The sequence below is a fragment of the Ranitomeya imitator genome, chromosome 8, assembly GCF_032444005.1.
Source record: "Ranitomeya imitator isolate aRanImi1 chromosome 8, aRanImi1.pri, whole genome shotgun sequence".
NCBI classification, from domain to species: Eukaryota; Metazoa; Chordata; class Amphibia; order Anura; family Dendrobatidae; genus Ranitomeya; species Ranitomeya imitator.
Genome location: NC_091289.1, coordinates 180570917 through 180595786, shown reverse-complemented (window position 1 = coordinate 180595786; position 24870 = coordinate 180570917). Strand labels below are relative to the sequence as shown.

At 44.4% G+C, this 24870-nt stretch overlaps 1 protein-coding gene across 14 annotated transcripts in view; it reads left to right on the top strand.

Annotated features, from left to right (window-relative positions):
* Positions 1-23823, top strand: part of PTPRF (protein tyrosine phosphatase receptor type F) — a 1072658-nt gene extending 1048835 nt beyond the window's left edge. For 8 of the 14 annotated variants that reach the window (XM_069738054.1, XM_069738065.1, XM_069738064.1 and 5 more), the window contains 14 exons: positions 1344-1459; positions 3398-3430; positions 4273-4370; positions 4457-4580; positions 9997-10172; positions 11414-11533; positions 12112-12266; positions 18631-18916; positions 19471-19649; positions 19822-19948; positions 20206-20331; positions 20424-20578; positions 21655-21790; positions 22307-23823. In XM_069738054.1, the coding sequence (XP_069594155.1) occupies positions 1344-1459; positions 3398-3430; positions 4273-4370; positions 4457-4580; positions 9997-10172; positions 11414-11533; positions 12112-12266; positions 18631-18916; positions 19471-19649; positions 19822-19948; positions 20206-20331; positions 20424-20578; positions 21655-21790; positions 22307-22375 (1900 nt within the window). In that variant the 3' untranslated portion in view covers positions 22376-23823. The remainder of the gene's footprint in view (positions 1-1343; positions 1460-3397; positions 3431-4272; positions 4371-4456; positions 4581-9996; positions 10173-11413; positions 11534-12111; positions 12267-18630; positions 18917-19470; positions 19650-19821; positions 19949-20205; positions 20332-20423; positions 20579-21654; positions 21791-22306) is intronic. The other 6 variants (XM_069738062.1, XM_069738067.1, XM_069738060.1 and 3 more) reach the window with 1 other exon arrangement.
* Positions 23824-24870: the final 1047 nt, after the last annotated feature.

Genomic DNA, 24870 nt, shown 5'->3' with positions numbered 1-24870 from the left:
TCAGGGGCATTCCAAACCCAACATGACGACGGTATACCATTCCATCAAAGTCTGTGCTCCAAAACGTCACTCCTTCCTTTCCAAACCCTGCCATGCGCCGAAACAGTAGTTTCCCCCACATATTGGGTATCCGCATACTTAACAGAAGTTGCACAAGAAATTTATAGGTCCATTTTCTCCTGTTGTCCCTGTAAAAATAAAAAAGATGGGACTAAAAGTACATTTTTGTGGGAAAAATGAGATTCATTATTTTCACGGTTCCATGTTGTAAACTTCTGTACTTCAGCACCTGGGGGTTCAAGGTTCTCAACACACACCTAGATACATTCTTTGAGGGGTCTAGTTTCTAAAATGGGGTCACTTGTGGGTGTTTCCACTGTTTAAGCATATCAGGGGCTCTCCAAAGGAGACATGGCGTTCGCTCTCGATTCCAGACATTTTTACATTCAAAAAGTCAATTTGTGCTCCTTCCCTTCTGAGCCCTGTCATACTCCCAAACAGTAGTTTTCCTCCACATATGGGGTATCGGTGTACCCATGAGAAATTGACCAACAAATTTTGGGTCCATTTTCTCTTATTACCCTTGTGAAAATAAAAGATTTTGGGCTAAAGTTAAAATTTTGTGGAAAAAAAAAAGTTAAAGTTTCATTTTTTTTCCTTCCACATTGCTTTAGTTCCTGTGAAGTACCTGAGTGAAGAGTTCATAAACTTCTTCAATGTTATTTTGAATGCTGTCACTTTTGGTTATTTTCTGTCCTATAGGCCCCTCAAAGTCTCTTCAAATGTGATGTGGTCCCTAAAAAAAATGGTTTTGTAAATTTTGTTGGAAAAATTAGAAATTGCTGATCAACTTTTATCCCTTCTATCTTCCTAACAAAAAAAATATGTTTGAAAAATGATGCAGATGTAAATTAGACATGTGGGAAATGTTATTTATTAAGTATTTTGTATGACATAACGCTGTGGTTTAAGGGCATAAGAGTAACGTTTTTACATTTTCACCAAATTTCCTATATTTTCACAAATAAATGCAAGTCATATCAAACAAATGTTATCACTATGCTGAAATAGACAGACAAACAAACTGCTGCCATTATTGTTCTTTTGTCACTTTCTTTTTTTTTTAATCTGTGAATTATCACTACTGTTTTGTGAGTTTTACATTGTCACAAATTTGTGCCGCAAACAAGGCTCATATGATCAGAATTTCCTTATTAACAAATGCTAAGGTAGAAGAATTTTGCAGCATAAAGAATGGAAAGAGAACTGCAGTTTTGTTTTTTGTTTTTTTTTCATTTCATAAGAGTTTTCGATGTTGATCACAAGATCTTATTTCTTTATAGAAAAAGAACCAACTCTCCATCTAATAAAGAAGATCAAACACCAGGAGTCAAAGAATCCCTCTTGGGACATTCCTCTGATCCGGTGGAACTGAGGCGCCTGAACTACCAAACTCCAGGTAGTTATGTCCTTTGTATTTTCAAGACTTTTCGTTTTACTTTCCCATCATCATCATCTTCAGTTGTGAGGCGAAAAAATTTTACGATTTCTGCAACGATCCAACAATGGATTCATAACAATGAACTGATGATCTTGCACCAATGGAATTGTCAGCTGGAGATATGAGCAGTGAGCACTTTCTTTGACAGCTGCTAAGAGTGTGACATCAATTATAAATGGAGTAAAAATTTTTTTTAATTTGGCTGCATACCCTCTTCTCCCTCCATCAATTGTTTTTTTTTTTTACTAGATGTAAAATCATTGCATCGGAACCGTGTCTGTAAACGAACACCAGTGTGGTTACTGAACCTCGAGTTCTGGCTCCTTCTTCCCTAGAACAGGATGCCGCTTTTTGGTTACTTTAAAATGTTCCCCTTTGTCCTATAAAGCTGAATATACACATGAAATGGCTATTGGCCAAATGGCGGATAGGCAGTGATCTCTCCCGACTCCCTCATAAGCATGAGTGCTCAGTAGAGCATTTGTGTGTTTTCAATGGGTAAAGAGAAAAGACACTTCTGGCAGTGACTTTTTTTTTTTTTTTCAAAGAAGATATTTTGCCTTGAAAGTCCATCTGCCCAATCCTTTTTATTATTTATTGTTATAGCGCCATTTATTCCATGGCGCTTTACATGTGACGAGGGGTATACATAATAAAAACAAGTACAATAATCTAAGTCATAACTGGTACAGGAGGAGTGAGGACCCTGCCCGCGAAGGCTCACAATCTATAAGGGATGGGTGAGGATAGAGCTGGTCATGCAGTGGTTTGGTGGATCGGTGGTTACTGCAGGTTGTAGGCTTACCAGAAGAGGTAGGTCTTTAGGTTCTTTTTGAAGGTTTCGATGGTAGGCGAGAGTCTGATGTGTTGTGGTAGAGGGTTCCAGAGTAGGGGTGATACGCGAGAGAAATCTTGTATACGATTGTGGGAAGAGGAGATAAGAGGGGAGTAGAGAAGGAGATCTTGTGAGGATCGGAGGTTGCGTGTAGGCAAGTACCGGGAGACGAGGTCACAGATGTATGGAGGAGACAGGTTGTGGATGGCTTTGTACATCATGGTTAGGGTTTTGTAGTGGAGTCTCTGGGCAATGGGGAGCCAGTGAAGGGATTGACAGAGGGGAGAGGCCGGGGAATAGCGGGGGGACAAGTGGATTAGTCGGGCAGCTGAGTTTAGAATAGATTGGAGGGGTGCGAGAGTGTTAGAGGGGAGGCCACAGAGCAGGAGGTTGCAGTAGTCAAGGCGAGAGATGATGAGGGCATGGACTAGGGTTTTTGCAGATTCTTGGTTGAGGAATGTACGGAATACAGTTATTATTATTTTATCTGATATCTGTTGAGGTAAAGTCAGGAAGCCCACATATACATCAGATGGTCGGCTGTATCTGCCAACTTTTGTCCAATCCAAGATTGTATTATTGTCAGGGACAGTTCTAGCTTTTTTGCTTCCTGATATGAAATCAGTAGTAGGTACCATCTTCAGATGACAATCTTATTGCTAGAGATGGTCACAGGAGAACAAGGACTGCGCCATAGGAGAGCTCCAATACTGATCATTCTTTCTTGGACAGTACATGGATGGTATATCGATCCAGTCAAGAGATACCTCACAAACAGTGCACCCAATTGTCATCAAGAACAAGAAAGGTTTCCAGCGCTGCATATAAGGATGTGCTTCACCTAAGCCCTCCTTGTTCTACTTCACCTATGTACATAGTTATGATCTAGCTCATGTGGAGTATATATCTTACTCACTGCTCCAAAAATGGTGGAGGAGCTCCCCTACTCTCAGCCTGTTTTAACTACATTTATTAGATCCAGTACCAAACAGACCCTCACTTCCATTTCAGCCGTTCCTCTAATTGCATTCTGTTCTTTGCCGCTTTTGTTTTCCTTGCAGGTTCCAGTGTCCCCAGTTATCCGAATATTTCAAGTTAGTTTGATAATTTACCATAACCACTTAGTGAAGTTTTCACTCCCCTCATGCCCTACTCATTGCCAGCTCTTGCTTTCTTTCAATTTCCTTCACATTTTCTTCACCCCATGTCATACTCCTCAGCTGGGCACTGCCTTTGTATTGTTCTCTGCGTATCTTGAATATTGCCTCTGTTCTTGGTGAGAAAATCATTCAGTGGGGGAAGATGTAGAGTAGTGATATGATAGGGTGGTAGGAGAGGTACTAGAGCAGGGCACATCTACTGGATCAGTCTGGAGCTTGGATCACACCCTTCGGAGACAGAATATTGGACTATTGTAATGCTTCATATTCCTGTCCTCTCTGACCCAATTCCTTGACGATTCTCATATCTATTGTGCATATGAGATGGAAATCACGTTTTCATCACAACAAACTCTAGCCCTCTTCCAAAGTTGCTTTTTTATGGTTTTAACCCTGTGAAGTTGCTCTACCTGTTCCCTCCATATTCCCGTTAGATTGAATATTATGTCATATACTTGGTATGTCTCGACTGTCTTTATCATTGATCAATGATTCGTGTCTACATTTACTCATTTCATTTCCAGGCATTGGTTATCTTTTTTTTTTTCCTCTGTCCTTTTCACTGCAACGCATTACTGCATTAGTCTGTGGTGTGGATGGCGCCATGGGCTGCAGAGCATGCCAACATTCAGACATATAATGCCGCTTCTCTCAGGGTTTTGCAGCATGCTGCGTGTTTACGGCTCTGCCAATCTGTCTGGCTGCACTGTCCATCTCCATTGTCATCTGCATGGCAGGAATTCTTTGTTTCTAATGTTTTCTTTCTATCGCCTCAGGTATGAGGGAACATCCACCGATCTCAATCAATGACCTCGCTGAGAGCATTGACCGCTTGAAGGCCAATGATGGACTCAAGTTCTCCCAGGAATATGAGGTGAGATCTGGATATTGTATACGTGTTTGTAAAGCTGCCATGATTACATTTTTTGTTCAATCTGGATTATTTCTTTTGTGTTTCAGTCCATTGACCCTGGTCAACAGTTCACATGGGAGAATTCTAACCTAGAGGTGAACAAACCAAAGAATCGTTATGCAAATGTTATAGCATACGACCACTCCCGTGTCATCCTCACCTCTGTTGATGGTAAGAAGATCCACAAGTTACCCACTATTATTTTTTATTTATATAGCACCATTAATTCCATGGTGCTGTACATGAGACAGGGTTACATCAAAATACAAATATCACTTACAGTAAACAAAACTAACAATGACAGACTGGTACAGAGGGGCGAGGACCCTGCCCCTGCAGGCTTACATTCTACAGGATTATGGGGAAGGAGACAGTAGGTCGGGGGTTGCAGTAGCTCCAATGGAGTTGGGTGGTCGTGTGGTCATTACAGGTTGTAAGCTTTCTTGAAGAGGTGGGTTTTCAGGTTCAGTCTGAAGCATCCAAATGTGGTGGATAACCGGACGTGTTGGGGCACAGAATTCCAGAGGATGGGGATATTCGGGAGAAGGCTTGGAGGCGATTGGGTGAGGAGTGAATAAGCGTGGAGGAGAGAAGGAGGTCTGGTGATGACTGGAGAGTACGTGAGGGAAGATATTGAGAGATTAGTTTGGAAATATACGGAGGAGAAAGGTTATTGATGGCTTTGTAGGTCAGTGTTAGTAGTTTAAACTGGATACGCTGGGAAATTGGGAGCCAGCGAAGGGATTTGCAAAGAGGGGAAGCAGGAGTGTAGCGAGGAGTGAGAATAATTAGTCGGGCAGCAGAGTTAAGGATGGACCGGAGGGGTGGGAGAGTGTTAGAAGGTATGTGACAGAGGAGGATGTTGCAGTAGTCGAGGTGGGAGATGATTAGGGCATGCACAAGCATCTTGGTAGAATGACTGTTGAGGAAATGATGGATTCAAGAAATATTTTTGAGCTGGAGGAGACAGGTGGTGCCGAGAGCTTGGATGTGCAGTTTGAAGTACAGGGCAGAGTCGAGGGTTAAGGTACCGTCACACTAAGCGACGCTGCAGCGATACCGACAATGATCCGGATCGCTCCAGCGTCGCTGTTTGGTCGCTGGAGAGCTGTCACACAGACAGCTCTCCAGCGACCAACTATGCCGGTAACCAGGGTTAACATCGGGTTACTAAGCGCAGGGCCGCGCTTAGTAACCCGATGTTTACCCTGGTTACCAGCGTAAAAGTAAAAAAAAACCAAACACTACATACTTACCTTCCGCTGTCTGTCCCTCGGCGCTCTGCTTCTCTGCCCTGTGTAAGCACAGCGGCCGGAAAGCACAGCGGTGACGTCACCGCTCTGCTTTCCGGCCGCTGTGCTTACACAGGGCAGAGAAGCTGAGCGCCGAGGGACAGACACCGGAATGTAAGTATGTAGTGTTTGGTTTTTTTTTTACTTTTACGCTGGTAACCAAGGTAAACATCGGGTTACTAAGCGCGGCCCTGCGCTTAGTAACCCGATGTTTACCCTGGTTACCAGCGAAGACATCGCTGAATCGGCGTGTGTGACGCCGATTCAGCGATGTCAGCAGGAAGTCCAGCGACGAAATAAAGTGCTGGACTTTCTGCAGCGACCAACGACATCACAGCAGGATTCTGATCGCTGCTGTGTGTCAAACTGAACGATATCGCTAGCCAGGACGCTGCAACGTCACGGATCGCTAGCGATATCGTTTAGTGTGACGGTACCTTTAGTCGGAGGCAGCGGATTACCGTGACAGGGGAAAGTGTGAATTTATTGTGATAGATAGATCAGGTAAGGAAGGTATGCGAGATGGAGGAAAGATAATTAGTTCAGATTTGTCCACATTGAGTTTGAGGAAGCGAGAGAAGGAGGATATGGCTGATAGACACTCTGGGATTCTGGAGAGCAGAGAGGTGACATCAGGGCCAGAGAGGTAGATCTGAGTGTCATCGGATCTTTTACACCAAATTAAGAGAGGATCTGTAGTAGGAGGCAGTGGTCAACTTTGTTGACAGGTCTAGAAGGAGGAGTATAGAGAATTGTCTGTTAGCTTTGGCTGTGTTGTTAGTAAGTTTGGTCAGGGCAGTCTCAGTGGAATGGTAGGGATGGAAGCCAGATTGTAGGTCGTTGAAGAGCGAGTTAAGGCCCCTTCACATTAAGCGACGCTGCAGCGATACCGACAACGATCCGGATCGCTGCAGCGTCGCTGTTTGGTCGCTGGAGAGCTGTCACACAGACCGCTCTCCAGCGACCAACGATGCCGGTAACCAGGGTAAACATCGGGTAACTAAGCGCAGGGCCGCGCTTAGTAACCCGATGTTTACCCTGGTTACCATGCTAAAAGTAAAAAAAAACAAACACTACATACTTACCTACAGCCGTCTGTCCTCCAGCGCTGCGCTCTGCTTCTCTACTCTCCTCCTGTACTGGCTGTGAGCCGGAAAGCAGAGCGGTGACGTCACCGCTCTGCTTTCCGGCTCACAGCCAGTACAGGAGGAGAGCAGAGCACAGCGCCGGGGACAGACAGCGGTAGGTAAGTATCTAGTGTTTTTTTTTTTTTACTTTTAGCATGGTAACCAGGGTAAACATCGGGTTACTAAGCGCGGCCCTGCGCTTAGTTACCCGATGTTTACCCTGGTTACCAGTGAAGACATCGCTGGATCGGTGTCACACATGCCGATCCAGCGATGTCAGCAGGAGTCCAGCGACGAAATAAAGTTCTGGACTTTATTCAGCGACCAACGATCTCCCAGCAGGGGCCTGATCGTTGGTCGCTGTCACACATAACGATTTCATTAACGATATCGTTGCTACGTCACAAATAGCAACGATATCGTTAACAATATCGTTATGTGTGAAGGTACCATTAGATGCAAAGTGAGAGGAAGGTTCAGCATGGACGTGCTGCTCAAGGATTTTGGAAGCAAATGGTAGCAAAGACATGGGGCGATAGCTGACATAATGCTCGGGTCAAGGGATGGTTTTTGAGGATAGGTGTGATTGTGGCATGTTTTAAAGCAGAGGGGAAGGTACCAGAAGTTAGTGACAGGTTGAAGAGATGGGTTAGGGATGGGATTAGTGTAGTGGTGAGATTGGAGAGGAGGTGGGATGGGGTCAAGTGCACAAGTGGTGGTGTGATTTGAATGAGCAAGCTCTCCTTCAGTGATTTTGGAGAGGGAAGTTATGGGGTTATTGCATTGATCTGGCATACAAAGGGGTTGTGGTAGTCATTAGTGATGAGCGAATAGCATTGTAGCTTGGATGATCTCCCGAGTATTTGTTAGTGCTCGGAGATTTAGTTTTCATCGCCTCAGCTGCATGATTTACGGCTGCTGGACAGCCTGAATACATGTGGGAATTCCCTTACAAACAGGCATTCCTCACATGTATTCAGCCTGTCTAGCAGCCGTAAATCATGCAGCTGCGGGGAAGAGAACGTAATCTCCGAACACTAACAAATACTTGGAGACCACCCCAAGCGTGCTCAGGAAACCGAGTATACTCGCTCATCACTAGTAGTCGTACAACAAAGACTTGCCTTGTTTGGTCTATCTTATTTTTGAAGTGCGCGGCAAAGTCCTGGGCAGAGATTAGGGAAGTCGGAGTGGGTGGGCGGTGGAGGGAGTTAAGTGTTAAACAACTGTTTGAGGTTGTGGGATAAGGAAGATACAAGGGATGTAAAGTAGGCCTTTTTAGCAGAGTTGAGAGCTGATTTGAATGAGTGTTGCTTGTTTGAGTGCAGTGAAATCATCTTACGAATGAGTTTTCTTCCAACGCCGCTCTGCAATTCTGGATACTTGGCAATGCTTTTTAGTGATGTTATTGTGCCAGGGTTGTCTACTAATTTGTTGCACTCTGCTATGCATGACTGGGGCGACTGAGTCGATGGCTGATGCAAGATTGGAATTGTAGAAAGTAGTGGCACTGTCTGTGTCGTGGAGGATATGGATGCCGGTGTTAGAATAGAGTCAGAGAGAGTGTGGGTGTCTAGGTGTCGAGGTTTCTGCGGGGGTGCGCATGTTTCTGGACATGGGTGACAGGTAAGGAGGCAGGGATGAGAAAGTGAGTAGATGGTGGTCAGATAGAGGGAGAGGGGAGGTTGTGAAGTTAGATAGGGAGCAGAGACCGGTGAAGACCAGGTCTAATGTGTGTCCGTCTGTGTGGGTGGCTGAGGAGGACCACTGAGTAAGTCCAAAAGATTAAGTAAGGAACAGGAGTTTGGAGGCTGCCGACTGGTGGATATCAGTGGGGATGTTGACGTCACCCATGATGATGGTGGGAATGTCAGCAGAGAGAAAGTGAAGTAGCCAGGTGGAGAATTGGTTAATAAAGGCAGTGGTCGGGCCCGGAGGTTGGTATGTGACGGCCATTTGCAGATTGGAATAGATACGGACCCAGTGGACTTCAAAAGAGGGAAGGATAAGGGAGGGAAGAGGTGGGATTGGGTTAAATGTACAGTTTGAAGAAAGGAGAAAGCCCACTCCTCCACCATGTCTGTTGCCAGGGCGAGGAGTGTGGGTGAATTAGAGGCGGCTGTAACATAGCGCAGCAGGGGAGGCTGTGTGGGAGGGTGTGAGCCATGTTTTGGTGAGGTCCAGGAAGGAAAGACTACAAGAGGTAAAGAGACTGTGAATCACGTGTAGTTTATTGCAGACGGAGCGGGCATTCCAGAGTTAGAGAGTGGGAGCAGGATGGTGTGCGTCAAGGGCACGGATTTGAGGTGGGAAAGATTTTGGGTGTTTATTTTGGGTTGGGAGCGATAGAATGGGGTAATAATGGGAGGAATGAGCTGTAGGGTACCAGGATTGGGAGATATCTCGCCAGCATGAGAAGCAGAGAGAGGGAGGAATAATGGAGCCAAAACTGTTAGGCTATGTGCACACGTTGCGGATTTGCCTGTGGTATTTTCTGTGCGGATTATGCATCTCTTGGCAGAGAACACAGGTCAAAATCTGCGCGTTTTTTATGTGGATTTTGTGCATTTTTACTGCGGATTTCATGCGTTTCCTATAATGGAATGGGTGCAGAAACGCACAAAGAATTGACATGGTCCTTTTTTTTTTAATCCGCTGCAGATTCCGTGCGGAATTTTCCGCACCATTTGCACAGCATTTTTTTACCCATTGATTTACATTGTACTGTAAATCACTTGTGGTTCTGCAGCGTTTTGCATGGAAAAAATGCTGCGAATCAGCAGTAAATCCGCAAAGTGTGCACATAGCCTAAGCGTATGTCAGCATGATGAGAGTAAGTGTTGAGGAAAGAGTAAGAAATTTAGTACAATTAATAACAGTGGTTAGGCTTACCTTCTGTTCACTTCTGGTACATTTCTGCTGTATCCTTTTAGAGACATCCTTATGGAGACAGACCTATGACTCCGCATTTATAACAAACTAGGTGCACATGAAATAGGCCAGGTGTGATCATGAGGGAGGGGGCAGCAGGGAGACTGATCATTCACACGAGGGGATTAATTAGAAGGGTAAATGCCAAAGGAAATAGACAGATAAAGCCAACAGTAATAGCAGATACAGGTTGGGTGTCTACCCTGCCAATTCTAAAGCTTTATAATCTTTTAACAGGTGTCCCTGGCAGTGATTACATCAATGGCAACTACATAGATGGCTACAGGAAACAGAACGCATATATTGCCACACAAGGGCCATTACCTGAGACACTCAGTGATTTCTGGCGCATGGTGTGGGAGCAGAGGACAACCACCATCGTCATGATGACTCGTCTGGAGGAAAAATCTAGGGTCAGACATCATACAGACAGAATATCCTGTGCCTGGTTTACAAAGACGCTGCTCATTGCTGCTAATGATAGTTATTAAGTAGAACTACATCCATAATAAAGTAGCACATTTAATTACTTGCCTTAAGGAATATCGTAAAGCGTACAATAGTTGGATGCAAACTATATGTCCTTTCTTGATCTGTACATATTGTGCAGCCTATTGTATGTATAATTAAATACATCGATTATAAATCACATACAGCATTTAGATGCCATGACCACATCCCTTTCCTCATGGTCAAATACAGACATGGAGGTTTGCAGATGGACAGGTATCTGACTGACACTGGTCACTTTAAAGGCACAGCTCACAAACTACAAATTAAGGTACCTTCACATTAAGCGACGCTGCAGCGATACCGACAACGATCCGGATCGCTGCAGCGTCGCTGTTTGGTCGCTGGAGAGCTGTCACACAGACCGCTCTCCAGCGACCAACGATGCCGGTAACCAGGGTAAACATCGGGTAACTAAGCGCAGGGCCGCGCTTAGTAACCCGATGTTTACCCTGGTTACCATCCTAAAAGTTAAAAAAAACAAACGCTACATACTTACCTACAGCCGTCTGTCCTCCAGCGCTGTGCTCTGCACTCCTCCTGTAGTGTCTGTGTGAGCACAGCGGCCGGAAAGCAGAGCGGTGACGTCACCGCTCTGCTTTCCGGCTGACCGACGCTCACAGCCAGTACAGGAGGAGTGCAGAGCACAGCGCTGGAGGACAGACGGCTGTAGGTAAGTATGTAGCGTTTGTTTTTTTTAACTTTTAGGATGGTAACCAGGGTAAACATCGGGTTACTAAGCGCGGCCCTGCGCTTAGTTAGCCAATGTTTACCCTGGTTACCAGTGAAGACATCGCTGGATCGGTGTCACACACGCCGATCCAGCAATGTCAGCAGAAGTCCAGCGACGAAATAAAGTTCTGGACTTTCTTCAGCGACCAACGATCTCCCAGCAGGGGCCTGATCGTTGGTCGCTGTCACACATAACGATTTCATTAACGATAGCGTTGCTACGTCACAAAAAGCAACGATATCGTTAACAATATCGTTATGTGTGAAGGTACCTTTACTCTAAAAATCTGATAATCTGGCATTTCCATGATGGATTATTGTGATTTGATGTCTTTAAAATTGAAACTGTCACTTTACAGTCCGACATTGATGTGCGGATGTGTTTTATGACTTAATGTTATTTAATCCACAGGTAAAGTGTGACCAGTACTGGCCAAGTCGAGGCACCGAGACTTATGGAATGATCCAAGTCACCTTACTAGACACAGTAGAACTTGCCACATATACAGTGAGGACATTTGCCCTCTACAAGGTGAGTCGTCCTGAATATTCTCTGTATAATAGGTTATTTGGGGTCTTGTCCCATAACTAACAAACAGAACAGGTCGCAGATTGGATCCACCCTTTCCCTGACAACGTGTTCACCCCCTCTTGCTTTTTCTCCCTAGAGAGAGATAAGACCGCACAATGCGGCAGAAGGTAGACAAGCAAATTAAGAGTCTAATGTTTTAATTTAATTTTCAATTATAATATAATTTTACGGTGCGCTGACTTTAATGAGAAACAAATGCAGATAGTGATGCGGAGTGAAACTTGATTTTGGATACCTAGTTAGTGCACTGCGGGTCTGAAATTGCAGAACCAATCAACTATAATACAGACCACCTTATATAAAGTATCCAAAGTCATAGTTAAAGCTGACAATTTTGGATTAGTTGTTTTGGCCAGTTACATTGCCAGTCAATCTTGTAAACTGTTATTTTCTGGGACCCTGTAAATTTGCTCGTGGATTGAGTGTCCATACTGACGATACATCCATAGTATTGTTATATCTGTAGTAACTTCTGAAGACAACACATTAAAATCAGACTCTCTCTCTAATCCATACAGAATGGCTCCTGTGAAAAGCGAGAGATCCGCCAATTCCAGTTCATGGCGTGGCCGGACCATGGTGTCCCAGAATATCCTACACCCATTCTAGCTTTCTTACGAAGAGTTAAAGCTTGTAACCCCACAGATGCTGGTCCCATGGTTGTTCATTGCAGGTAAGGGACAAGTTCTAGTAATGATCCATTTATATCAGTAGGAATATCGTAGTTACTTATCGATAACAGTATTTCTCTGATCCCATGACGGCACTAACGAGAGAGAGGGATCCGCCCTCAGGGACAGGAAACCCACAGGTTAAAAAGGCGGGACCTCTCCTCCACCTCAGTTGGTTTACAGAGCCTTGCAGGGAATTTCTGCTGTAACTTAATTGGTTATTTTTACACAACAAATCATAACTATATAACTTATATAAGCTCATATATATATATATATTTTTTTTATATTTTTTTTCTTGCACACCTCGTGAAAATTATTAGTAGTGTGGACACCCATACGTGAAGGGAGGGAATATACAGGTGCCGTCATGGGATCAGAGAAATACCGTTATCGGTAAGTAACTACGATATTCTCTTACCCCATGACGGCACTAACGAGAGAATTTCAAAGAATGAAAGTTTTAGGGTGGGACTACTGCCTCAAGAACTCTCCTACCAAAAGTTAAGTCTGAGGGAGAAGATAGATTAAGCTGATAGTGCTTGAAGAATGTAGAGAGGGAAGACCAAGTGGCTGCTCTACATATTTGATCTATTGATGCTCCACCACGTTCAGCCCAAGAGGTTGCCACCGACCTGGTTGAATGGGCCTTAATTGTGTCCGGAGCTTGTTCTCCGGAAGAGGTATATGACATCTTGATGGCATCTCTTACCCACCTTGCCAACGTGGCTTTCGATGCTTTGTGACCCTTATTTGGTCCCTGAAAACAGACAAACAGAGCCCTCCCTTTCCTACACTCCCTTGTGGCTGACAGATAGTGTGTTGGACATCTCTTTACGTCTAGTGTGTGTAGAGCCTCCTCTTTTTTGTTTTTTGGATTGGGGCAAAAAGATGGTAACGCTATCTCTTGAGATCTGTGGAATTTTGACGCCACTTTGGGAAGGCAAGAAGGGTCAGTTTTAAGGATTACTCTGTCATCTAATATTTGGGTTAGAGGTGGGTAAGCTGATAAGGCCTGCAGATCACTAATCCTGCGAGCTGAGGTTAGGGCCACCAATAAACAGGTTTTCCAAGATATTATTTTCAGTGAAGCCTGAGATAAAGGTTCGAACGGTGCCTTAGTGCTGAAAGGACTAAGTTCAGATCCCAGGGAGGAGCGGTGAGATGTATAACTGGTCTGGACCTAGTAGATGCTCTAATAAATCTTTTTACCCAGTGATTCCCCGCCAAATCCTGGTTGTAAAGGGCACCCAATGCTGCAATCTGAACTTTCAGAGTGTTTGTTGCTAGGCCTTTCTCTAATCCTTTTTGAAGAAATTCTAAAATTTCCTGAATTGGCATCTGATTTGATAGGATAACCCCTGACGTGGAGAGGAACTTTTTCCAGACTTTGCCATAGGCTCTGGTAGTTATAGGTTTTCTACTGGCCAGCAGGGTAGAAATTAAATTTGAAGAAAATCCCTTTTTTGTTAACAGTTCCCTTTCAAAAGCCAGGCCGTCATGTGCAAACTTTTTATTTGTGGGTGATTCACTGGCCCTTGATGCAGAAGGTCTGGGATATCTGGGAGTACCCATGGATCCGCTATGGACATTAGGCGTAGCCATGGGAACCATACTCTTTTCGGCCAGAACGGAGCTATCAATATCACTTTGGCTCTGTCTTCCCTGATTTTCTTCAAGACTAAGGGAATTAGAGCTATCGGAGGAAACACATAAGCTAGATGGAATTTCCATGGAATTAACAACGCGTCTATAGCCACTGGACTCCCCCGAGGATCTATCGAGCAGAAGGGCTCCGTTTTCCGATTTTGATTGTTTGCAAATAGATCTATATCCGGGGCCCCCCAAAGATCCACTATGCGTTTGAATATTTTTGTATTTAACTCCCATTCCCCCTGTTTTAATTGGGTCCTGCTTAGAAAATCTGCAGTTTGATTTTCTGACCCTTTTATGTGAAGGGCTGTCAGGGAGGACAAGTTGGCTTCTGCTTGCGACATGATGAAATTTGTCACTTTCATTACGGATTGAGACCTCGTCCCTCCCTGATGATTTAAATATGCTACTACCACCCTGTTGTCCGTCAGTACTCTCACGTGGTGGGAACGGAGGGATGTTAAAAAATGATTGATGGCGTACTGAACTGCTAAAAGCTCTTTCATGTTCGAAGTAAGGTCTTTTTCTTCCCCTGACCAAGGACCTTGGGCAATTTGCCTGTTTAGGTGGGCCCCCCACCCCCAAGGACTTGCGTCTGTGGTCAGGATTATCGAGACCGGCCATACCCATGGAACCCCTCTCCTGAGGTTGGATGGATTTGTCCACCAGCTTAAGGAAGTTTTTGTCCGAGAGGATATTTTTAATTGCGTCTCTAAATTTCCTCCTGCGTGGGATACTGCTTCTAGTATTTCCCACTGGAGATCTCTCGAGTGGCTCTGAGCCCACTGGACCGCTGGGATACAAGATGTCATTGATCCCAGTATGGACATGGCTTTCCTTAGAGTGATCAGAGGAGAAACACTCAACTGATTCACTAGATGTATCATATTGGATACTTTCTCTTCTGGTAGACGACACTCTTGCTTTGTCGAGTCTATTACTATCCCTAAGTACAGCTGCACTTGAGACGGGATAAGCCTGGACTTTTCCAGGTTCAGAAACCATCCTAGATTTGACAGGGCTACCATCACTCTGTCTAGTTGCTGGCTGCAATGAAGTGAGGAACTGCCCATCACTAGTAGGTCGTCCAGATAAGGCACAATCAATATGTTTTGTTCCCTTATATGGGCCATTACTTCCGCCATTAATTTTGTAAATACCCTTGGGGCAATGGCTAGACCAAACGGAAGAGCTCTGTATTGGTAATGTTTTAATCTCCCTTGTATCATCACTGCTACTCTGAGGTACTTTCGGAACTCCGGATGTATTGGCACATGATAATACGCGTCTTTTAGGTCTATTACAGTCATGAAACAAGACGGGATAAGGGATCTGACACATGATTTTATTGTTTCCATTTTGAATTTCTCTATCACCAGGTATTTGTTTAGTTGTTTCAAATTTATTATCACCCTGAAAGTTCCGTCCGGCTTCGTTCGAAGAAAAAGTGGAGAATAAAATCCCCTCGTCTCTTCCTGTTGTGGAACTTCCTGTAAGACTTTCTTTTCCAGAAGACTGAGAACTTCCCTCTGGATACTCAGTTGCTCGATCTCCGACTTTCTTTGTGGTGTAACCACAAACTGACTGTGTGGCATTGTGTGAAAGGCTGGTTTTAGGCCCGTCTTTATGATGTTTAAAGTCCAGGCACTTCCAGAAATTTTTTCCCAGGTTTGAAGAAAGTGAGTCAGTCTCCCTCCTACCTGGGGCGCACCCTCATTGTGGCTGTTTTTTATTCTCCGGTTTGTTAAACATAAACCCTCCTTTTTTGAATTTTCTGTCTTCCCACCCCTCCTTTTGGTTTTTTGGGGGGCGTCTTTGTGAGAACCTTCTCCCTCGAAAGGGCCGCCTGTAAGACTGATTTGGGAATCCTGGAAAGGCTTTCTTTTTATCCACCGCTTTTTCGAGGACATCGTCTAGGGTGGGACCGAACCAATATTCCCCTTCACACGGTATGGAACACAGCTTGGCTTTAGTTTGCAGATCCCCCGGCCAGCACTTCAGCCATAATGCTCTCCTAGCCGCATTTGAGAAAGAAGCTGATCTTGCCGTCAGCCTAACTGAGTCTATTGAGGCATCTGCTAGATACGCAGCGGCACCTCTCATTGCTGACACTGAGTCCAGTATAGACTCTCTCGGGGTTTTATTTTTTAATTGAGTCTCTAAATGATCTAGCCAGACCATCAGAGCTCTCGCTGTACAAGTAGCAGCTATACCGGGTTTTAGCCCCCCGCTCGCGGCCTCCCAGGACCCCTTTAGAAAGACATCGGCCTTTTTATCCATAGGATCCTTGAGGGTTCCCATGTCCTCAAAAGGCAGAGCGGATTTTTTGGAGGCTTTCACAATGGCGACGTCTAATTTTGGCGCCTTTCCCCATGATGCGCAGGCTGGGTCGTCAAATGGGTATTTCCTTTTGGGTGTCAACAGTACTTTTTTGTCTGGTCTTTTCCACTCCTTTTTTATTAGGGTTTGTATTTTTTCGTTTAATGGGAATACTCTGTACTTCTTTTGTTCCAGGCCACTAAACATTAGATCTTGTACGGATTTTTTGGAACGAGTGTCCGCCAGGCCCATTGTCGCCCTAACCATTTTTACCAGTGCATCCGTTTCATCTATTGGGAAACAGCTGCGGCCGCTTTCTGAAGATGCGGAGGAGGATGCTGAAGCTGTAGAGCTATCTGAATCCTCACTCGTGCTATCTCCCTCGCTGGAGCTGTAATCTGGAGTTTTTTCTTTACGTTTTCTTTTACGGTTTTTTACGCTTTTTAGTGCGTCTGCCACCTGGGTTTTAATTAAGTCTTTTAATTCAGATGTGAAACTCGGCGTCTCCTCATTAATGGTGTTCCTAATACATGACGCACAGAGTTTTTTAACCCACGAATCTGGCAAATCTGCTGAACAAAGTGGGCACACTTTATGTTTACTTTTCCCTTGGCATTTCTTTCCCTAGGAAACAATAAACCCCTATTAGAATATACACTTTCACGGAGGTCACTTACCCTCCTAATGTGAGGAAGATACCGGTTGTGGCTTTGAGGATGCCTCCTCCACTTGAACCACCGTCTCCCTCCTGGATCCACCAGAGCCTCTGCTGCGCTGGGATCCTGAGCTGCTGCGCTGCGTAGGTTTCCGTGACGAATGGCGCTCCTTCGGATTCTTTGTCACAGGGGCCTGTGAAATTTCTTCCACCGACTGCTCTATTCCACTCATGGTGGTAATTACTGAGCAGCGGTATGCCCCTTTTTTTCCGGTTTTATGCTGACAGAGCGGCGCCAGGTAACTTCCGGTTTACCCGGAGGTACCTTGCGCCGACCCCGGAAGTGACCTCGCGCGCAGCGCTCACTACTTGCCGGCTCACAGGAGGGACGGAGCTTCTGCAGCCGCCGCTGCACCCTGCGTCCTGCCGCTTGTCGGTGACCGGCGTCACCACCCCCTGTGCGCCTCATGGACCGGCGGAGGAAACCTCCAGGTAGCCGCCGCTACCTATTACCGACCACTCCATTGAAAAGAGAAGAGGCAGGCTCGGTCCTCTTCACTGCCTCCCCTCCGCGCATATCCACGAGGCCCGCCGACCCCGGAACGCGCCTTCAGGGAGGAATCCACCTGAGACCGTGGCAGGGCCCCCCGCTGCCTGAACTCGGCCCGATGGTCCCTGGACTCCTGAATGGTGAGCTGTGGGATCCCCGTCGGGGACAGGAAACCGAACTGAGGTGGAGGAGAGGTCCCGCCTTTTTAACCTGTGGGTTTCCTGTCCCTGAGGGCGGATCCCTCTCTCTCGTTAGTGCCGTCATGGGGTAAGAGAAAAGAGCTCCAGTTACTTTGAGTGTCCGCAGCCGTACACGGCCCCATTAATAGAGATGCAGGAAATGTGGAAATACATCCATGTTTACTTCATTCAGCAAATGGAGCTCTTGACTACTGAAGAGGATCCCGACATGAACCAGAAAACCATCTAAATCTATCTACGTTTCACTACAGAACCCTAACAAACAACATTAGATATATAAAGCTAAATAACAATAATGTCACACACACTTGCTGCGCTTACCGCCATCCGTTCATTTCAAAACTTCATTTCTATCTTACCTTATTCCTGCACAGTTTAGAAGTGGAGAATGGTTTGTGGTTTCATAGGGAGCGCAAAATTACCAAACACCATAATACAAAAATATATGTCTCTATAGAATGACTGTCCGTTTCCTCTTTTTCGTGTGGTGTCAGGATTGTAGATAATATATAACTGTCATTAATGTAAACCTGACATGTCATTCCTAATGTTTGAACAAGACATTGGCTCGGTCAATTTAACATAGTATGTTTCACTCTGGAGTGCTGCGGTGTTTGATAGCCACACGGTCCTCTAAATCTGTTTTTTAAGGTGATTAGTCCTAGAGGCTGGTCCCTGGCAACTTCAGCCCACTCCCTATACACACATGAAGAGACACCTATCACTCACGGGGAGTTCTGGTGGTGAGGAGCCGCTGGGGACTAGCCTCTTGGACTAGTCATCAAAGCCGCATGGTCCCCTGTTGGCTCTTAAATGAATCTTGTCTCTGAAATGCCAAAGTAATAAAAGATTCTTAACTGACATGACGGAACCAGACTGAATCCTACTACTCATGGTTCAGGCAGCATGAATAAGCTGCCAGGTTCCCTTTACATCTTCACTGTTGGTGGCGTGTGCCTACAGACTGATCGTCTCTCTCCTCTTGGCAGCGCTGGTGTGGGCAGAACGGGATGTTTTATAGTCATTGATGCCATGCTAGAGAGAGTAAAGCTGGAGAAGACAGTAGACATCTACGGTCATGTGACTTGCATGCGCTCTCAACGTAATTACATGGTGCAGACGGAGGACCAGTACATCTTCATCCACGAGGCTTTATTAGAAGCAGTGATGTGCGGTAACACAGAAGTGCCGGCACGGAGCCTTTATGCACATATCCAGAAACTGTCTCAGGTCCCTCCAGGAGAGAGTGTCACCTCCATGGAGCTAGAGTTCAAGGTAGGCAATTACCTCTACAGAAACAGTGACTGACATTGAAAACTAAAAGAAGCAGAGCATTTATATTCATTTTTTTTTTATCTGGTTATTTTCAGCAAGAGTAGAGGTTATGGAGAAGGTGTGAGATTGTACTCTGGTATCAGGCCTATGGCTGCGTTCACAGGTCCACTTTATACAGCTCGTGTTCAGGCTGCAATTCCTGACCTGATCGTGGATCTCCTGACCCGAATTATCAGCCTCACAAATGTCTATGAAGCTATTGGTTCGGGTCAGGAAACCAGAGGTCAGGCTGGGAAATGTGGCCCCAGCATCGACCAAATAATAACAGATTTGTGAATTCAGATTAGCTCTGATGTCAGATGAAACCTCACAGGCGACACGGCCATTATCTTCTGTCCCATGTAGCAACACAGCAGGGGGCAATAATAGTTCTGTAAAGTTTTCCTATAAGTTGGCATGTATAACAATTTTGCTGTATCCCTCCCCTTTTTTCTAATGGTTTGCTAACTATTCAAATACTGTTCAGTTGGTTAAATAATATTATTTTTTTTAAGCTTTTGGCTAACTCGAAGGCTCACACCTCCCGATTTATCAGTGCCAACCTACCATGCAACAAGTTTAAGAATCGGCTGGTGAATATAATGCCATACGAGATGAGTCGTGTCTGTCTTCAGCCAATACGTGGAGTTGAGGGGTCAGACTACATTAACGCCAGCTTCATTGACGGCTACAGGTAATATATCTATTTATATATGTATGTGTGTTTAACTTAAATAGATGCAGCTCATTCACTGCTCATAAAACAGAAATGTCCTTGATCTCCGCATAATGGCCACAGCTGTCGGGTCTGGTGGACATACGCCGACTCTCAGCCTCATCTGTTATTTCTGCACAATGTTTTGCAGGCAACAGAAAGGGTACATTGCTACTCAGGGACCCCTGGCAGAGACCACTGAGGATTTCTGGCGCATGCTGTGGGAGCATAATTCTACTATTGTGGTGATGCTGACGAAGCTGCGTGAGATGGGCCGGGTAAGAAACAGCTTTGATAGATCCAAGGGGAACTGAAATGAGGTTAACGTTAATATGAAATAAGGAGGATCTGAATTGGCCTTAGGACTTTGCCGCTTTTCCTGAAACATTACTTAGGTAAATGTTGCCTGATTTCAGTCTCTCGTCACTTGTTTGTTCTCATCTGTACATTTTTATGATTGTCTTGCTATTTGTGGGGATATTGACTAAGCCTTAAAATTCCACATGACTGCATACATATATATTACGCTCTGCAGGAGAAGTGTCATCAGTACTGGCCTGCAGAACGCTCTGCGCGGTACCAGTATTTCGTGGTGGACCCCATGGCTGAATATAACATGCCTCAGTACATCCTGCGCGAGTTCAAAGTGACAGATGCAAGGGTGAGGCTCATAATTATTAACAGAAAAAAGGGTAACTCCCAAATTAGTATTTAAAAAATAAAACTTATTTCCTTACTGTTCTCTGACTTTAGGATGGACAGTCTCGGACAATCAGACAGTTTCAGTTCACAGACTGGCCCGAGCAAGGAGTGCCAAAAACAGGAGAAGGCTTCATCGACTTTATTGGACAAGTACACAAGACCAAGGAGCAGTTTGGACAGGATGGACCGATAACTGTTCACTGCAGGTACATATATTCTGGATTTCAGGTACATTATATTTTCATACAAGAAGCGCACCACCACCACCACATGTACTCAGCCTGGCTAGTAGCTGTAAATCATTCAGCTGCCACGATGAAAACTAAATCTCCGAGCAGTCAAAAATACTCGGATGTCACCCGAGCATGCTCAGGGCAAACCCGAGCAACGAGTATACTCGCTCATCACTAGTCCTAATAGTTAGGGTGTCCTCATATATAGTGGATATGCTGTGGCTTTACTGGCCGGAAATTCCACAGTGTAGTACGGTGGCAGAATTATGGATGAGATTTTATTAAATGACATTCACAGTCTGTAGATAAAAATCTGCATTGAATCCATGTGGTAACTGACATATTGTAATTTACGCTGCAGATTTTCACTGAGGGTTTCATACATTGCAATGCAGATTATAAAATGTATGGCAACACAACTTCAACTCTGCATTTTGCAGTGGATCCACCTGAAAATGTGTGGTAGGTTTTTTCTGCTGAAAATATAACCCTTTTGAGTGTAGTCTTGGGTAATATGCACAAGGTCAGTTAAACTGCAGGTCATTGCTGATATTGCAAGTCTTTCAGGGTATGTGCAGACGATCAGTAAACGCTGCGGGTTGGCCATCCCACAGCATCCATATGTTACAACATAGGGGATGGGATTTCTTAAAATCCCATGCCCACTATGCGTCCACAGACTACCACAGCTCACCCGTGGAAACTGACATGCGGCACGTCTCTCCAGACCGCTGCATGTCAGTTTCTCTCCGCAAAAGAAATTTCACCCGTACGGTGTATTGGACGCGGTGAATCACGGTTCAGTGACCACCTGCGGATTCACCTGCGTTCAATAGATGGCAGGGCTTTGGACACAGCAAACATAAGCTGCGTCCAAAGAGCTGCCAGTTCCGGATTGTGTGCACATACCCTCAGTGGATTTGCAGTACAGATGTTACCAACTTCAAATTAGATAAATTAAATCTACAGTAAATCCACAGCAAAATCAGAAAGTTATAATTAGATGGTGTTATCCTAAAGGGAGTATTAACATGCAGTGTCTATGACAGTGCCGGCGTGGGCCGAACTGGAGTCTTCATCACACTCAGCATTGTCCTGGAGCGGATGAGGTACGAAGGAGTGGTGGATATGTTCCAGACTGTGAAGACTCTAAGAACACAACGACCGGCTATGGTACAGACAGAGGTGAGGAACTGCTCCTACTAATGACTGTGTTTTTAGAGTTTCATCTTTATTCTGGACCAATAAATATCTCCCAGTTTTAACCTACATAAGTGAGGCTATTGGATTGTACCTAGTTTGGGTCCTGCTGTCCACTCTTTTATAGTCATTGAAGATCATTTTACTCACGATTAAAATAAAAACAAATAGGAAATCTTCCTAAATGACGTATAATAGGACACAGATAAAGATTGTGTCAAATGTGTAACAAAGCCAGCCCATATGCGATTGTGCAGAGAATTGATGGAGTCAGTGAGATGATGGGTATTTGTATTAGACATATTTTTTTCATTTGTATTATGGCTGAAATTCTTGACCCGATTGCGTGTCTTGTGACCCATATAAATACCGCCATGGACATATATGATGCTGTTCGTTCAGATCAGAAAACCTGCTGGTTCTTGCAGCTGAAGTATGGTCCAGAAAATGCTGCCATATGCCTGTGTGAATCTTTTCTGAATCTTCTCTCTTTCTCCACAGGACCAGTATCAGCTGTGTTACAGAGCCGCATTGGAGTACCTAGGCAGCTTTGACCACTATGCAACATAACTACCGCTTACCCACTGGCCGAGCTGGGAGTAATCTGCGTCCAGGGACTATGGCATTGGACTCGTCACCCTGTGTCGAGCCCTCCTTCTCCAGACGCTGTTCCCACCTCATCATGAGATAATGCAAAGCTTTTGCAAGACTTGCTTGGGATTTCAGCACAATTCATTCCTTGTTCCCTTCCATACAGGTCTTGCTTCTCTGGTCCCATCTATGGCACACAGGAAAATAAATAATTTGTTTTTCTATTATTTTTAATCACTTTTTTTTTAGAGTACTTTTCTTATTTTAAGTCTGGTGTTCCTGTAGGGAAGCCATTTTTTTCAGTTCATTTTATTATTATAATTTTTTTATTCTTTAAAATAATGATAGCGCTAAGGGAAATGATTCCTTTAAAGAAAATGTCATTCCGACTGCAGGAACTTCAGTGCTGTGTGCCGAGCTCCCGGAGAAGAGGGGATAGGTCCTTGATGACTCAATAAGCACATTCTAATTATGACTACAGCGGCCTGGGAGATGACCGAGCACTCACAGAAAAGCTGACAAGCCCATGGATACACTGAAGAATTAAGCAGATTATCCCAAATGAAGAAATTACCTAGGGTGACTGGTTTGTGGACCGGTGTTCTTGATGTTTCTCATCTCATCTGACGTGTAATTGCACAGGAGCCGATGAAAATCTACAGCGCATAATCACTGACTTTAGCACAAGGGTTGGACAATGAGGGACCAAGTTAAATCAACATTGCCCAGTTCTTTAGATTTTTACATTATATACTCAACTTTTTTTTTTTTTTTTGAGCCAGCATCCATTTGGCACAGCTCGCCTGGTGCGAGAGAGGGGTAGAAGAGGTGTGGTGGTACCAGAGGTTGCTGAATAAAACAGTATATATTTGTTCAAAGATGTAGGATGACCTGAAGGATATATTTTCTTTTACTGAGTTATATTAGTTTTTAGGTGAATTTCAGAAGGGTGCCACATAACGATTAGCTTCTGGCTAGAACATGATAACATTTTTGTTATAATGTGCAGCATTTCAGAACTTCTACTAAACATGTCCCAGAAAAAAAGTAAAAGAAAAAAAAAAAGTGTACTTATGAATGGTACTCTGTATTACTACAAGTTATAACTGAGGGCTGATGAAAGAAATAAAGGTGGTGGAGAACCCTTAAAATTGTATTACACAATGTATTTGGCTGGGAACCGATGTGACCGTTGTCTCTCTAATGTTGGATAAGGAAATCATTTTTACCTTGTGTATACATTAGTGCTGTTAGGAGTTTGCTCCGTTGTATACAGTATGTTTTCTATTTGTTAATAAAAATGAGAAAAAAAGCTATATTAAAAAAAAATACAACATAAAACTCAGCCTACTAATAACAGCATCTTTACCGAAGAAAAGAAAAAAAATCTCAATGTTAATAAATTTGAATAATCGGGTTTCATACAACTTTGTGCAACGTGTTTGGTGTCTGCAGTTTGAGTGGAAGAATTGGTGCATCTGTAACCAGCAGCGTGCGCCATCTACAAGGCTTCACATAAGATTCAGTTATCCATACAATGGTGTGGTTTGGTAACAAGACAAGGCTCGAGAAAATCACTGGTGTTCATGAATCAACAGTCTTGACAAGTGGGAATGGTGGAGTCTGATGCTCCTGGTTCATAAAGAAGTGCGTGCCTCTTCATGAATCTGGAGTGTCTGACGAGTGATGCTAGCCATCCCAGAACTCTCACTCCAGACTGGTCATGAATTAGATGAACTGTGGCATCATGCCCCCGTCCCACCCCAGCTCTGTCCAAATTTTGTGTGTCCTGCAAAAATGTTGGAACGCTTGTGGGTGGTGGATGAGAAGGTGCAATCAGGCATGCATAAAATCACTCTGGGGGGAGCTTGAAAAAAATATTTGTTCAAGTTTTTTTTTTTTTTTTTAAAGTTGCAGTTGATGAATCATCTAAAACTATCTTCAATCCCTGCTGTCAATCACAAACATGAAAACACGCAAAGCAAGCACATAAAATAGACTTAACAAAAAGATGCTAATTAATAGAATAAGGTGAAAATGATAAACACCAAAAAGAAGGCAAAAAAGGCATTAATCGATCACATGCCTTTTTCTCCAAATCTCTTCATCTTCCTGTGTGTATAGGTGAAGAATGAAGCAACAATCCAATTAATACATCCATTGCAATATTTTGGTTACATTTCAGTGCGGTCTTCGTTAAAGGGGTTATCCAAGACTTAAGGTACCGTCACACATAGCGACGCTGCAGCGATACCGACAACGATCCGGATCGCTGCAGCGTCGCTGTTTGGTCGCTGGAGAGCTGTCACACAGACAGCTCTCCAGCGACCAACGATCCCGAGGTCCCCGGTAACCAGGGTAAACATCGGGTAACTAAGCGCAGGGCCGCGCTTAGTAACCCGATGTTTACCCTGGTTACCATCCTAAAAAGTAAAAAAACAAACGCTACATACTTACCTACCGCTGTCTGTCCT